The 16,689-nt window shown below is 42.3% G+C and overlaps 1 protein-coding gene across 2 annotated transcripts in view; it reads left to right on the top strand.

Moving 5' to 3' along the window:
- The window catches only part of igsf9ba (immunoglobulin superfamily, member 9Ba), a 69,315-nt gene that overhangs the window by 36,437 nt on the left and 16,189 nt on the right, over positions 1-16,689 (top strand). Inside the window, exons 11-20 of one of the 2 annotated variants that reach the window (XR_004554525.1) lie at positions 37-187; positions 3,072-3,195; positions 3,583-3,758; positions 4,843-5,069; positions 6,662-6,746; positions 6,855-7,016; positions 7,333-7,378; positions 9,005-10,618; positions 12,361-12,403; positions 14,295-14,425. Coding sequence is in view for 1 of the 2 variants with exons in the window: in XM_034113334.1 (XP_033969225.1) it covers positions 37-187; positions 3,072-3,195; positions 3,583-3,758; positions 4,843-5,069; positions 6,662-6,746; positions 6,855-7,016; positions 7,333-7,378; positions 9,005-10,618; positions 14,295-14,425 (2,716 nt within the window). In the remaining variant the exon portion in view is untranslated. The remainder of the gene's footprint in view (positions 1-36; positions 188-3,071; positions 3,196-3,582; positions 3,759-4,842; positions 5,070-6,661; positions 6,747-6,854; positions 7,017-7,332; positions 7,379-9,004; positions 10,619-12,360; positions 12,404-14,294; positions 14,426-16,689) is intronic. The other variant, XM_034113334.1, reaches the window with a different exon arrangement.

The raw sequence follows: 16,689 nt of genomic DNA, 5'->3' as shown, positions 1-16,689 counted from the left end.
TTAACCATGTAACTGTAGTTTCCATGTCCATTAAAGGTGGGGAAGCCGAGCAAGAGTAAGCACAACATCCTACCCAGTGGCAGCTTACAGTTTCTGTCCCTCAGCAAGGAGGACCACGGAGAATGGGAGTGTGTAGCCACCAATGTGGTCACGAGCATCACTGCCAGCACGCGAATCCTAGTCATCGGTATGAAAATCTGCACATGGCTCTCAACTTCCTCGAACATAATGACCTTTCTCAGTTATTTTGAGTTCATTGTGACCTCACTTTGCTGTGTGTGGTCTGAGTGATTTGCATGATAAGACCCTCATGCTTCAAACACCTTGAGTCTGCCCAATTTCCCCTTGGGCATCATTAAAATTGCATTAGATCCTATCTGAAATAGCTTTATAAAGTTAATTTAAAGTCTGACTCTGTAATTACAGTGTGGTATCCTTCCCTCTGCTCAAAATCGTAACTACACCCTTTGTCTTTTTGAGTCATGGACCAAGGACATCTTTATGAACTTTTATGACATTTCTTAAGCGTCGACAAAGGCAAGCATAACTACTATGAATTTCCAGATACCCAAATGTTAAAACTACAAGCCCCTCATGTCAAGCATTGTAGAAATGTAATCACCTTTAATGCAAATTATTGGGGTTAGAATTTGATAACTAGTTGTAATACTTTTAAGTAGCAGTAATAAAAGCCATTCTGAAAATATAAATGTCTTACACAAAGTTGTGTAACAGCCTTACTGACTTGTGATTATCATGGAAACTAAAGGATATAAAACATACATATGTATAGTAATCGGAGGCCAACATTTTTTTTCATTCTTGTGCAAACATTTATCTTGAGGCTAGAAAGATATAATCATATACTCAATTTATTTAATATTTGCAAAATCAGGACTCAATTTCTCAATGACTCAAAATGTTTTCACTGGAAAGAGCACTATTGTTTCTTTTACTACAATAGTGCTTAAATAGAAGACATGTAAATGTGTATTCCTTGTTGAAGGAATAGTTCAACATTTTGGTAAATAAGCTTTTTTTTTTAGACGAGAAGATTTACAGCCTGCAGCTAGTTAGCCTAGCTTAGCCTTAAGACTGGAAACAGGGAAAAGTTATCCTGGCTCAATCCAAAAGTAAAAAAAAGATTACCAGCCCATAAACTAAATAATAAATAAGGATTATCTTATTTAATCTGAACAAAACAAAAATACTTTATGCTTACTTTTTACTCAGCTAAGTAATTGTCTTCTGGCTGTAGCCTCCTTTTTAAAATCTTAATAAGCTTGTTTCTCTGAACTGAGAATTATTCCTTTAAATCTTTGTTTAAAGGTCCCATGTCATGCTTTTCTGGTTACTACCCGTCCCCTTGTGTGTTATGTAGCTTTTTCTGCATGTAAACGGTCTGCAGAGTCAAAAACCCTCAAAGTACGCCCTGTAGCGAGTAAAACTCTAACACAGAAAATACCTGTCTATGCTGCCCCAGAACGCCTCGTTGGAGATTTTTCTTTTTCCATTTTTTTCTTCTTGAGTTCAGTGACGTAACGCACACACACACGCTCACTCAGCCTTATCTTTTTTCAGCCGCGGCTCCGTGGATTTCCGCACACACTCACGCAGCGTCCACACGGCGGCGTGCGTTGAAGCTTGCCGGCGGGCGTGTCTGAAACTCGACCAATAACCAATCACATGAATCTCCCGCCCCGGACACACAAGCACACGTTTTGATTGGCTAGAGCTTGTACTGGCATATGATTTGATTGGCTGACGCTTCCGTCGAAGCTTCACAAGTTGAACATTGCTCAACTTTTGAAGCGAGCAACGCGAGCAAAGCGAAGCGACGCTCCCACAATGCAGTTCGGCGAAGCGTGACGTCACCCCATTCAAAGTGAATGGGCAGAAGCGTTGAAGCTTCAACGCACGCCGCCGTGTGGACGGGCCGTCACACTCACTCAGCCTTATCTTTTCTCAGCCGCGGCTCCGCGGAGTTCCGCACTCAGGCTGAGTTCCGCACTCAGGCTGAGTTCCGCACTCAGGCTGAGTTCCGCTGTGTCTCGCTGTCTCGCAGACCCCACGCAGCAACCAGGAAACGACACCAGTAATCCCGCTCACACTGTCCTCTCCTCGAGCCTCAAAGGGTAGAGCAGCGAGCCCCGCAACGTCCCGCCAACACGGCACCCAGACCCCACGCAGCATTCTCATCTGTTTGTCATTACTGGTGTCATTTTCTGGTTGCTAACAAACGCCATTGTAACACATAATCACTGATGTTCCGCTGTAACGGTGGTGGACTCATCAGAACAGAGTGGGCGAGCTGACCAATCAGAGCACAGTGGGCTCATAGGGAGGGGGGGCAGGAGCTCCAACAAGCCATTTAGGACAGAGAGTGAATACACATACTATACAGAGATGCTGTATGAGAAACCAATGTGATTTTGGAACATTGAACAATGTAAATATATTCTAGTAGACCTCAACAATGGAATTATGATCAGTAGAAATGGCCATGTCTTGGGACCTTTAAGTATTGTCTGCTGGTCTTCGACATATGAGCAGGTCACTCAGTCTGCCCCAGTAGCCCGTGCCCCGCAGCATGAGGAGGGGTTTCACTGTGGCCCAGCTGGCAGCGCTCAGCCGGCCTCTCCGTGTGACCGGCTCTCAGCTGACAGGTGTCGCAGGGCAGAGGAGGCAGCTGGGCTCAGGTCTCTCCTTTATGAGAAGTAACTGGCTTCGGGCCACACAGCACATCTGTTGCGTGGGTGGGATGAGCAGAGCTGCAGACAGCGTTGCTGCTCTTTAACTAGACCTTACGCTGGTCACCACCTCAGCCAGAGTCGCATTATTACACCGAGAACGGGCGGGCGCATGATGCAGCACAGCATTTTAGAGGTGCAAACATCAACAAAATGCTCATCGTTTTACTTGAGGTGCATTGTAAGCCCACATATTTGAATAAATCAGTAATACACCACCCATGTTAATATAATATCTATACTATCTCACTGCAAGTTATATTAAATGCTAATCGCAAGCTGAAATATATAGATATATAAGTAAATTGGTTTGGCTTTCAGGCACCAGCCCACATGCTCCTGGCAACATCCACGTATTGCCCTCCACAACCTCTGCTAATGTGTCCTGGGAACCAGGATATGATGGCGGCTTCGAACAGACATTTTCTGTGTGGTACGGTCCAGTGTGAGTGCTCTTATTTAACTTCAAATCACTGTCTGCAGCATGCAGATGCGGAAACGCTTCCTGTGGGTTAAAGGCCTAGTTTAACAAACATGTTTCTCCTGCCTTTATGATCATACAATATGTTAGAAATTCAACCCTAAGTATTTCTTTGGACAGTATATTTCTTGGGGTTTTCAGTAGATGTTGTTTAAAGTATTGCAATGCAGTCACACTCAGGAATATACATAAGTCACATGCACCATATAGGTTAAATAAACTGCAAAGCTTCACAGGTAATTAGTGAACAACACTTTCTTGAGACTAATGAGCACATCTTTCACCATTGTTTTAAGTTTACCATTACAATTATGAATATTTGTTTCTGTTCTGCCCTGTTTCTGTACTCAGGTCAAAGAGAACAGACTTTGGTCCTCACGACTGGCACTCCATGCCAGTTTCTGGGGCTCTGACGTGGTTGGTGGTGACGGGGCTGGAGGCCGGGACAGAGTACCAGTTCAGTGTGTTGGCGCAGAACAAACTGGGCACGGGCCCATTCAGCCAAGTTGTGACAGTCAACACTTTAGGTGGGTTCTCAATTAAAGGAAACTTGACTGCAGAATTAAATCAGCGACTTGCACTATTTCTATTTTCTAGAATGTCTTCAGATGCCATTCACGAGATTCTGCGCTGTAGTTGTTTTTAAATGAATGTGTACATATGTGTAATTTCTACTAGGGATGGGGCAGACATGTCATCCTTTACTTCCTAAATCCTGTACCTCTTCACTTTTATTGTTTTATGTTGATTATCAGAATAAAATATCTCTAAACATTGTTCTTTGACAAACAAGATTTTCAACAAACAAGATTCTTCTGCAATTTAATGAATGTGCCTAATTTTAAAATGTAATAAAGGACTGTGTGCCAGTAAACATTAACATTTTTATAAAAAAACAATGCACATGAGACCTGAGACCAGCTGACATTCCTTAAATAGTGGATTTGTTCTCATGTGCTGAGTGATGCAACAGATAATATCTACCGCAACATTTTGACTTGTCATAGCAAGAGAGCAGAGGTGTAACTAATGACAGTAATGATGGCACTGTTCCATTTAGGTGTGCCAATAAGCCTACGTGCAAAATACCACAGTCATTATTAATGTTATTAGTTCCACTTGTGTTTGACAAGTCAACATGTTCAGAGAAATATCTATTAATGTTGTTACTCAGAGAATGTAGCCGCTGTAGCTGTTTCTGATGTAGAAAAAGGAGCAGATTAACATTTGTATTTTTTTCACATTTTGTGTGTTGTAATCCAACTCATGCCTCAAGGGCATGTTGCCAATATCCAGTCTTAGTGTCCCAATGTCTGAACTGAATTAAAAGTGAATGGTTTTTAAAATCAATGTCTCAGCAAAAAAAGGCATGAAGGCAGAAATGTGCATTGCTGTTTTTTCTAACATACAGTAGAGAGGACAAAGGAGTGTTTTATAAAGGCATGCATAGATCAATGAAAATGAGTGAAAAACAGCATTTATACATCAAACAAACCAATGTGGTCTAACTCTGCTAAGTCAGGTTGTATCACATTTCCTTACATATGGAAATCATTGTCTGAATAACTTTCCCTCATGTTAACTTTCTTGTCCAACATGTCTTGTCCACAGGCTCTCCTCTGGGTACCCCAGAACCACTGGTGCTTCTTACTCCACCACGGTGCCTAACAGCCAATCGCACGCAGCACGGTGTCCTCCTCACATGGCTCCCTCCAGGCAACCACTCCTCGCCCATCGACCGATATATCATGGAGTTCCGCCTCGGGGAGAGGTGGGAGGTTCTGGATGACCTGATCCCGTCCACCGAGACCGAGCTCATAGCCAGAGACCTCGTTCAGGTCAGTTACAAATACATGCAGTCCATACAGAAACATGGCTGTGTAAGGTGTGGCAAAGGGGTAATTGACTGGAAAGTTAATTAAGAGAGAATCTTGTAAACCATATCCCTATTTCATGGTGACGAGCATAATCTAGTTATCATTTTATTTTTAAATAATTATAACATTTCTACATATTCCACATTTGTATGCACATGATTTAACGTCCAGCTTACAATAAATGTTCAAGAGATGGTGTCTTTTTTTTCGCCTCACTGCAGTATAGTGCATTTTGAAAAATGATTATATTCATAAATTACAAAAGGTGAGTTTGTGTAACCTACATCACAAAAAAAAAAGAAATGCAAACATGCTCGCTACAAGGTATAATCAGGGGTGCACATAACTGGTACGCATGCGCGGCACAAATCTGAATTGCGTAACGTCACTTGTGTCACGACGCGCCTTTGCGTACCTCAAAACAAAACACATATTTCGTCTACACGTGTTTCTTGTCAACACTCAATGGAGTAAACTACTAGACATGTCATAAAAACCAAAGACATTAAGCAGCTACGTTGCCGTTTTGCTCCCTGCAAGAAATCTTCGGACTTTCTATGACTGATTGTACTGTAACTGGGTGCTGGCCGGGCCGCACAGGACATAACCGACGGACCTGTGAAGCTTTACAGGAGGCAGAGGCTTAGATCACTGGACGACAGAGTTGTTCACCGTGTGCACAGACGGGGTTGTTGTTAACGTCGGTATGAACAACAGAATTGTGCCAAAACTCCGCCAACTGGCTGCAGTGGGAGACTCCCCTGTGCACATTCTGTGCCCCGCGCACACACTGGAGAACTGCGCAAAATCAGCTGATCACAACGTTCACGCTCTGTGGTCAAGCTGCTGCAGTTTTATTTACAACAAACTTACTCAGGGTGTTAATGGAAGAGTTTGAAATCAGACAGAGGTGGAAGAAGTACTCAGACCTTGTGTAGGAATACTCTGTTACAGTAAAAGTCCTGCATTCAAAATGTTACTCAAGTAAAAGTAGAAAAGCATTATCAAAATATAGTTAAAGTACCAAAAGTAAAAGTAGTCATTGTGCAGATTGGTCCATTTCCGAATAATATATGATATGTTTTATAATTATTTATCATTAAAGTGTTATCAAAGCTGGTAAAGGTGCAGCTAGTTTTAATGACTTTGTATACTGCAGGGTAGCTTGTGAATTGACTCCAGGTGGAACTAAAGTTTGATTCAAGAGTTGATTATATTTCACATCATTAATCCAGATCTGTAAAGTAACTAAAGGTATTAAATACATGTAGTGGAGTAAAAGTACACTACATGTGTGGGGTGAGTACCAAACGCTGTCTCCTGGTACTCATCTGAGTAACTCACTAAAAAAGTTATGTGCACCCCTGGGTATAATCTCCTTTTAGTACGCATAACAATAATAAATAAAGCAAACATCCTTTTATCTAAATTCCACCTATACACAGGTCAGTTTTCAGAGTCACAAAGTGCTTTTTGAACAGGATCCAGTCACTTTTACACAAATCAGTGCATGAGACGGTCACGGGACAGTGTGTATGTTGTCTCTCTCACAGGAGTCCTGGTATGAGTTTCGGGTGATGGCTGTCATGGATGACCTGATCAGTGAAAGCAGCAACGTAGTGGGAGTGTCGAGCACCGGTCAGTTTTTTTTTTGTATGATGTATTACAAACTGGAGTCCTTAAATAGATATGTGAGTTTTTTTGTCTTAGTTAAGTCCCCTTTCACCCTCCTGTCTGCCCCATCAGATCCCTTCCCTCCTGCGGAGTTGCCTGATGAGGGGCTGGCGCGGCCGGTGGTGGCGGGTGTCGTGGCAACTATCTGTTTTCTGGCAGCAGCGGTACTGTTCAGCACTCTAGCAGCTTGCTTTGTCAATAAGCAACACCGTCGCAAACTGAAGCGTAAACCAGGTCCGCCTCCCACTCTACTTTAACCCACATTTAATAAATATAGTAGATGTTTGACCATGGATGAATGACTTCTGAGCCTACCAGGACCATTGGGTGAAAGTGCAAGATAATACATTAAATGACTACAACGGGATGCAAAACAAACAGGAAGAGAAACAACACAATGGTTGTTTTGAGTTACTCTTATTTAGGATGGATAAGGTGCCTTGTACATGTCCAAGGGGTCCATTGTCTCACAATACACCCATGTGTCTGACTATGTCTTATGGTTTTAAACAGAGGGAAATGCTGAATTCAAATGTTTTTGTCCTCTCAGATCCTCCCTTGTCGGTGACACACTTCAGGAAAAGCATTGAGTCACCGTAAGTAAGACTAAATGCCAAAGATCCTGCAGGACGCTACTACTGTCCAACTTCTAATGCACCTTAACCAAAAAGCCTCTTCCTATGTATTCTGAGACGAGGCATACACTACATCTTGACAATAAATAACAGTTAAAACAAAAAAAGTATTACATTTACTTTAAACATCTGGCAACTGGAAATACTCTTTTTAGAGCCTTGTTAGTAGAACTGATTATTATGCACATCATTGCCTTCTCTTTCGCATTTAAGTAAAATATCCGGACAGTATAGGCACACAGAATAAGCAAAACCCAAAATGGATGATATAGAAACACCATGATTATATGTTTGGGCAACTTGAAGGGTTTGGAAGAACATGAACAGTAGCAGCCTCTAGCGGATCAGTGGCAGATTAAAGAAAGTTAAAGCAGCAAAGTCAGCATTTTAGGCACATTACCCAGAGTGCCCAAGCTGCAGTATGTGTATTGATTTTTGATCCATCTGTATTCTTAAACGCTGTCTGCTTTCTGCATGATTCAAATTGTGTAATAATGCTATTTTATGTTTAGCTGCACATTTAATGTACAGTCCGCTACATGTGTGTATTTGTCTGTCCGTCTGTAAATCTTGTTACATTTATGACTGCATTTCAATTTCATTTGTGGATATAATCTATGTAAAATCACATTCAAGAATAAATGTGCGTCTGCCTGAGACTTAAGATAAACCGTCAGTATCAGATACCTTGTTTATTTTTTTATGAAATGGTAGGTCAGGAAGTTCAACCTTAGTCCTTCCTGAAGTGGCATAGTCAAAGATGAACCAGGCCCATGTCATTTGTCTCCAATCGCAGGCCTCCTCTCACCCCCTTGCCAGGGGTAGAGCCCTGCTGGGACGAGCCTGCTAGGAGCAGTTTCTTGCCCCCGCCCGCCAGCCCCCTGTGAGTGCCTGCCTGCACCAAAATACAGAGTGTGCTGCACTGCACTGGCTTGGCTGCATGGTTAAAGCATTGCATAGAAATTATCAACTGACTATTTGTTGTAGTGAAGCCTACCGCTGGCCTATTTGCATGCACTAACTCTCACGCACCATACAGGGATTACTTTGCATTAGCTCCATGCATGTACAGTACAGTTCAGTACTGTGTATATGCACTCTTTACTCTGTATGTCTATCTGATGCATTCACTGACCCAGTAAGTGTTGACTATGCTGCTCCTGGTGTGGGCAAATGAGGCCTGGTTAGATGTCATCTGCTTTCCTCACATCACCATTTGGTGCAGCATATGGAAATTGCTCTCATGTCTGCTCACGAAGATTTAGATTCAATAGATTTGTGATACGGTTGTCATGGTTGCGTCGCTGGTTCTCCTCTCATCCCGTCATTCTAGCTTCATTAGCTGTCAGGATGATGCCGCCGTCATAAACTGGTCATTATCATAATGCGGTTCATTATGGCTGCCTTAATAGAGTGCTTTGGCTTTGTCTTGTGTCGTCTGTTGAGCTTGGAAATGAAACCATAATCATGCCTATTCATTTACTGCATCAGACAGTTTTCTTTTGTTTAAGAAACTTAATTCACCTACCCTTTAGGTTTCATGTGTTAAACTAAGACAGTGCCTTTTGTCTGCATTTTTTTTATCAGGTTATCATCTGGGAAAATAAGTCCAGAGAGCTCTCCTCCATCTAGGCCCCGCTCTCTTTCTTCAGACGGGTCCCAGGGCCCGGGGCTGTACGTCAGGAAGCTGCCCAGCCCTCTGAGGGATCGAGACAAAGAGCTCTCCTTCTACAAGAAAACCAAGCGTGCCATAGCCAGCAAGAAATACAGTGTGTCAAAGTATGAGTCAGAGGTCACCACGCCTATTGAGCTGATAAGCCGCGGCCCTGATGGCCGCTTCACCATGGAGAGCCCACCGGCCCGCCGCATCCACGGCTTCCCCTTCGCAGAGGAGTCTGACATGTACCCCGAGTTCCGGCAGTCTGATGAGGAGAATGATTTTGACCCCGGGCCTCTGCCGCCCATCATGCCCACGCTGCGGCCCCAGCTCTCCCCAACGTCCTCCAGCCTGGAGTCAACGCAGCCCCCCAACTACAGCCCCCGCCTCCACAGGGCCATGGAAGGTATGAGCTTTGCAGAGGGCAGTGCACTTCACGCCTCAGGGCAGGCCCCGGCCTCCCGCTACAGGGGCTTTCCCCAGGGCCCGTTCTATGGGTATCTAGGCAGCCGTATTGAATCAGGGATTCCACCACCATTCTACATGCCTGACATCAGCCCGCGCAGCTCTGCTCTGTCCTCCCCCCCAGGCACCGCCGAGGGGCCCTTTGGTTACCCCTCCATCCCTGAGGAGAGTGGCGAGATGGAGCACCATCAGTACACTGCCTCTGGCCATTCTCTGTCGCACACACACAGCCCACCTTGCTCTCCTGACAGCTGGCAGCCTCATGAGTTACCCTTCCTGGGTCTAGAGGGCCCACGGTTCATATACCCGCCTCACCATCCCTTGCATCATTCCCAGGACCTCCCTGATCCACCCCCATACCCTCCTCACTCTCACCCCCACGGTCGCCTGCACCTCTCTTCCCTAAAGGACCCATCAAGCCCTGGCCTCCTGCAGCTGGAGGTCCCTATGGCTCCCCAAGGCAGAGACCGGCCCATGGGGCCCCCGGTTAGGCGTTTAACTATGCAACAGGCCCAGAGTCTCGGCCATCTCAGACACACGGCCCACGGTGTGGGTGTACCAGTGTTGCCTTACCCTGACCCGGCAGCCCGTGCAGGGAGCCCAAGCACAGCCCCCAGTAGTAGCCCTCAGTCCTGGCTCAGCCCGAGAGCGCATCGCCGGGCAGACCCCAGCCTACCCCCATTAGTACTCCAGCCCTCCCGCCTCTCTCCACTCTCCCAAAGCCCCCTTAGCACCCAGCCAGGTTCCCCAGATATCCTAGTGCGGCCCCCTCCCCGCCCCAGCATCCTCCGCACCTCTCGGTCTCTGGAGATGCATGAAATCTCCCTGCAGCCCACTGTCAGTTTCTCCCGGAGGTCTTCCCCGTCCGCCTCTCCCACTCAGAGCCATGCCACCAGGCAACCCAGCCCCAGTTACCACGCCCACATGTCCTATGCCTCCACTGCAGCCAGTTACCCCTCCCAGTCCCCCTCTCCCCCTCTGGAGGGCAGGGATGTGTTCGGGCAGAGGCCGTCCCAGAGAAGGACGGAGGAGGAGATGCTGCCCTCAGAGCCCTCTCAGCTCCAGATATCAGCCTCAGGGTAGGTGATCCATTCCAGTAGAGAATAGTCACATATTTATTTAAAGGGGAGACTTGTCTTCTCGTCTGCTCTCTTTTCCAAATTTCCTCGGTATTTATCCACAGTTTTAATTTAATGTTTCCATTAAGGAATAATTAAGATGCATATTGTACTTTGATATGCAGAAGGCATGTAATTGCATTTAACACACAATGTATCAGTTCATAAAAATGACATTTCCTAAACCTGTTGGCATGTGAAAACTCAATTTGATTTTGATATAACGTATTATTGTCTTTATCATTTGATAGCTCTTAAATTATCTCATAAAACAATTGTCACAATGAAAATGTAGGTAAAAATAATTACTGCAAGAACATTTAGACGAAACTAAGCTAGATGCTATTTTTACTCTAAAGTTTACTGTTTTCAAAACTGTGCCATTTATTTCTTTCCCCCATATTGAAGATTGGAACGAATCAAAATCAAAAGTTATGTTCTTGCTCAACTTTAACAGTTAACTGCATCTTTTTTTACAGTTACATACATTGTATTACACTATAATACAAATAAACTGTATCACTTTCTGATAAATCCACTTTCTTTAAAAAACATGAATAAAGCCTTTAGTTGTGGCTTATAATTTTAAACTGTTTAGTAATCTTTAATTTAAACGTTATAATCCTTATATAAGGAAACCACCAAGTCTCAGTTTTCAAATAAAAAAAAAAACTTGGTGTCCCATTTTCTAATAGGCAAACATCAAAACTTAGTAAGTCATCTGGACAGTGTTTATAAATGTTAATATGTCATTAATATATTGCAGTAATTCTAGTCTAGAGCAATACCAAAGATTATACTTAAAAGCACTAAAGTAGTAGCCTTAAAATACAATTAAAATACCAACAATACAAGTACTTTAAAAACGGTATGCTATTGGATTCTAAATATTTGTGCATCTATTCATTGTTGGCTGGACTAACTTTAGGTAATTACACCTCTGGGTAGCCAGTCAATAAAACTCCTGAAATCAATAGATTTGTGTAAAATAATACATCAGCATTTATTTGTTGATGATTATATATTACATTATTATCTCAATTGGTAGTGTAAATGGTACGTATCCTTATCAAATGTATTCCATGCAATGGGAGCATAAAGCAGCAAAGGATTTAAATTCTCTAGTGCCCTAGCACTATTAAATGTACCCATTTACTTTACTGTACATTTGTGATATATACGTGTTAGACAAAAAGCTCTGCAGCCAAAAAAGCCACAACATAGCTACCCTAAATAAGTGATGTGTTATAATGTATTAGTAAGTGATTTATCAACCATTAATAAAGCAGTTATAAAAGGTTAGAAATTGTAACACTCTGTATAAGTATATAGATATATAGATACAGTTTCCTAAAGAAATAAAACTATCAAATCTCATTAGAAGCGACAGTCTGATAGATCAGAGCCCCGTACACAGATTAGCAGTCATCACCCAGGAGGTTTTGTTGTATACACACCCATATAACAATATAGCTGAGACTCGTATACCTTTTATGGCCCACAGTCATGTCTTTACTGCACACATTCCTGCGCCCCTCACACCCACCTCACACCCCTAGTCACTACAACCATACAGTAGCTAAAGCCACGAGGCAGAGCCCTCGCTCCTGCACCATCACTGGCCTCTAAGGGAAGGTAGCTTATAGGGCTGCTGCTTTATAGAGGGTAAGGGTCTTACGTGATTTGTTTTTGATTGATCTCAGCTATCTGGGCAGCGTTGTGACCCGGTCCCCTACGCCGCAATAGGTAAGGGTCGGACCCATGTCTGAGAGGGAGGGGTCAGCAGGGGGAGGGCTCTAATCACTCTCTCCTTTAAAGGGGAATCGCTTTGGGTTGTGCCTCTGTGCTGGATTCAAGTGAAGTACAACTAATGGTAAAAATGACTGCAGGACACATTTGTCAATACTCTTCCCAGGCACAGTAAGCCTGCTGCGGCATAGGCTGCAGTTTTTAGGCTTGTGAGCAAGCACAAGGAGCGGTTTTGGACTGTGGAGAAGCATTTTTGTCTTTGGATTGTATTTTGAATACAGACATGTTTCCCTGCAACCAAAAAAAAATAAGCCTTGAATCAATAGAGGACGCACATGACTGATAGACTGGAGTATTCCCCTTTAAAGTTTTGTTCCATGTGCAAAATGCCATGCATGCATTCTCTAAACTTCTCTCTACGACCAAACAAATAACAACAATTCTCAAACTAAATTCTTTGTCACATTTGTTGTCCTAAGTGCTTTCGTTTTTCTGTCATGTGACTGTTTTTTAATGGCCATTTCCTCTTCCTGTCATGTGACTTGTTCTTTAACGGCCATTTCCTCTTCCTGCCATCTCCTCCCGTCAGCATGGTGAAGCCTCTGTACGCAGTGTTCATGTTTATCAAAGTGTGCTGTACAGTGTTCATGTCTATGGAAATGTACTTAGTTTAACACACTGTGGCCCCTGCACACAGTGTATGTGATAATGAAATTGTTCTCTATCTGTCCAGGACTGTTTCAAACATTTGTCTCCCCCTCTCTGCTAATGGCTCTCACTCTCTCTCTCCACAGTGACAAATGAAGGACAAGCATCTCTAAAGTTTTGTGTTCCCTATGCCTTTTGAAACAATACATTTTTCGCCCAACAACTTGACTTAATTTGACATTAAGTCAAGTTTTGAAGCTGTTTATTTTCAGTTAATTGAAGTGCTAAGACATTAAGCCAACACTGAGACTCTGAACTTTAGAGTTTGTGAAGTTAATCAAATTTCATTTAATTGCATCTTTCTATGAGAGATGACCAACAAAACCAGAGTATTCTGTGTGAGGTAAACTGGTATTCTATGACAAAGACCTTACCTTGATGTCATTTTTTAACATTGATTGTTATGATTTAACTTGCATGTATCACTCATGAAATGAAAATAGTTCATAGAACAGTATTTATAAAACACATCTGAGCACACTTCATATTACCACTTAGATATCTCTTTTGCTCTACTGTTAAGTAAACAGAGGGATGTTGGAAGATATTTCAAAAGTACATTTAGGCTTGATTGATACGGGAACAGTCATTTTAAAGTTCCTGAAATTATTTTCATTTTATGAGTTGTATACAGCAAAGAGAACAATATATTGTCCGCATTTCTGAAGCAGTCACTTTTTAAAGACCCCCAATTAGTGAGCACAGCAATTTCAATAATTGTCTAAACCGTTATTCCAAGACTACAAGTCCCTTATTTAAAATTACAACATGGGACCAAAAATAAGTACATTTGTAGCACTTTACCTTTTAGGAGTAATGTGTGGTATACAATTATGTTATTCCAATAAATCCTGGACTGGGTCTTTAATGTAATGATTGTTTCAGACATAATAAATTCACCATCTCTACATTATGTCAATTTCTCTTTCTTTCTTTCACTTTCTCATTTCTGTCCCATCCTTCTTTCTTTAAATCTAACTTTGATCATCCATCATTGCAGATAGAAAGTGGACATTCATCATCTTAGTTAAAGGGCTCTCAGTAGAAGTACAAGAGCTCATCGAACCATAACATAATGAAAATAGCTATGCAAAGTGTATTTCTGCTGTTAACATGTGGACGGGCCCGGACATGACTGTTGGATTAACGGAGCAACGTGTGCTGTCTCTCTTCTTCTCAGAGAACTTCTAGGTGCGTCTAGTGATCCTGCCGGGTCTGAGAGCTTACCAGCACTGCTACACCACTGTATTACTAAAGCCAAGGGAGGGGCTGCCAACAACAATAACAACACAACCTCCGTAAGAAGAACAGGTTCGTCTGACGCTTAGAAAAAGTGTTTATCTTAACTCTCTGAAGCACTTTCAGGGCCTTTTTTGCTGTCTTTTTCTTTTTCCTGTCACATTTTACTCACTGCAAGCTCTTTTTTCACTTCACCATAAGTCCTTCACCTCTATGAAAACAACCATGGCTATAAAGACTATTTTTGTAAAACATTTTTAAGTTTGGAACTTGAAAGAAAATTGAATTTCTTTAATGTATTTTACAAAAAAAAACATACAATATAAAACATTTTCCAAGTACCTGCGAGGCTTACAGATGGAGCAGCTTATTTCATACTCCAGCTTACTGCTTCCTGCCTGCTACCTGCCTAAGACCTGCCAAAGACCAGTATCTGGGAATGTTAAGCCCTCCCACTATTTTCCAAGAGGGCGTTGCCAGATTTTCAATTTCAGGATTTAACCAGGAGATGGCGCTTCATTCACAAAAACAGGAAGACAACTTTCATGGACTTTCAGTTTTGTTTAGAAGAGCATTTGAACACATCAATATTTTAGATCAAATAAAGTATATCTAATCTTGTAATTCAATAATATATAGTCCCCTTTCAATGTCCCATGTATGTCCCTTGCAAAGTCCAGACGGGCACGTTTTTTTTCTCGAATAAATGTTTTGTTCTTTAAGCCCTTTTCTCGCAGATACCGTTTTATGGTTATTGGGCTGCAGTCATTCGTAACGGCCTTAATTTGAGTCGAGGATTGGCCTGTGTCTTTACAGACAGCCCGTAGCACAGGTGAATTTTTTTTGCGTCTTGTTTGTTTGTAGCCTTTATTTAACCAGGTTAAAAAATCCCATTGAGATCAACGATCTCTTTTTCAAGGGAGACCTGCGGTACATTGGTTACACATAAAAACAACAGAAAACAAAAAGGACATCACAACATAATTACAGGGGTATAAATTAGCATCCTATTCACAATGACAGGTATCTAATAACATTTCATCCAGCCGCGCTTTAAAATGATGCAAGGGAATCAAAATGCTCAGTTTCAAAATGTTTTGCATAGTGTTCCAAGCTAGAGGAGCAGCGCACATAAAAGCTTTAGTACCTAAAACAGTCCTAGGACTTGGCACATGTAATAAAAACACATCCTGCGATCTCAGGCAATAGCTGCTTGCCACTCTCTGAGAGATCAAAGAGCATATATAAGTTGGGAATTTACCCAACATAGCTTTATAGATGAATATGTACCAATGACTGAGCCTCCGAACAGTAAGTGAAGGCAGACCTGCCTTGGCATACAGGGTACAGTGATGAGTAAGTGCTTTACAGTTTGTAACAAATCTCAGAGCACTGTGATAGGCGGCATCTAACCTTTCCAGGCAATGGGCAGGTGCATTCATATATATCAAATCACCATAGTCCAGCACAGGTAAAAAGGTCACTGACTAGCCTTTTCCTGGCTTCAAAAGAGAAACAGGACTTGTTTCTAAAAAAGAAACCTAGCCTAACCCTCAGCTTTTTAAGCAGATTAATGACCTGAAGTTTAAAAGTAAGAAAAATCATCAAGCCAGATACCAAGGTATTTATAATAGGTAACCACTTTGAGTACTTGTCCTTGCATAGTAACAATATCCAAAGCAGTCTCTGGAGTCTTTTTAGCTTTAGAAAAGAGCATTACCTTTTACCTTACGTTTTCTCAACATTTAAAAGAAGCTTAAGGTCAGCGAGCTGAGTCTGAATAATGTTAAAAACAGCCTGTAATTTAACAACCGCCTCCTTAATCGAGGGACCTGCACAGTACATCACGGTATCATCCGCATAAAAATGCAAAGTAGCTTCATCCACATTTTCACCTAAACTATTGATGTAGATGGAGAATAAAAGTGGACCTAAAACAGAACCTTGAGGAACACCATTAGCAATGTTCAACCACTCAGAAGACAGCCCATCAAAGTGAACACATTGGGACCTTTCAGAGAGGTAGTTCACAAACCACCCCACTGCATGGCTGGATATGCCAATACTGAGTAGCCTCTGCTTTAAGATGCGATGATCGACGGTGTCAAACGCTTTGGAAAGGTCAATAAATAGAGCTGCACAGCTCTGCTTTTTATCTAAAATACTTGTAATATCATTCACCACTTTCATTGTCACAGTGATGGTGCTATGTTTCTTTCTGAAGCCTGACTGATGTTTAGACAGGATATCATTTTTACATAAAAACTCCTTTACCTGTTCACTCACTAGGCGTTCAAGAACCTTAGCCAGAACTGACAATTTAGAGATTGGCCTAT

This window comes from Trematomus bernacchii, unplaced genomic scaffold (assembly GCF_902827165.1).
Source record: "Trematomus bernacchii unplaced genomic scaffold, fTreBer1.1, whole genome shotgun sequence".
Classification (NCBI taxonomy): domain Eukaryota; kingdom Metazoa; phylum Chordata; class Actinopteri; order Perciformes; family Nototheniidae; genus Trematomus; species Trematomus bernacchii.
The sequence above is the reverse complement of the archived record's forward strand: the minus strand, read 5'-3'. Positions and strand labels throughout refer to the sequence as shown.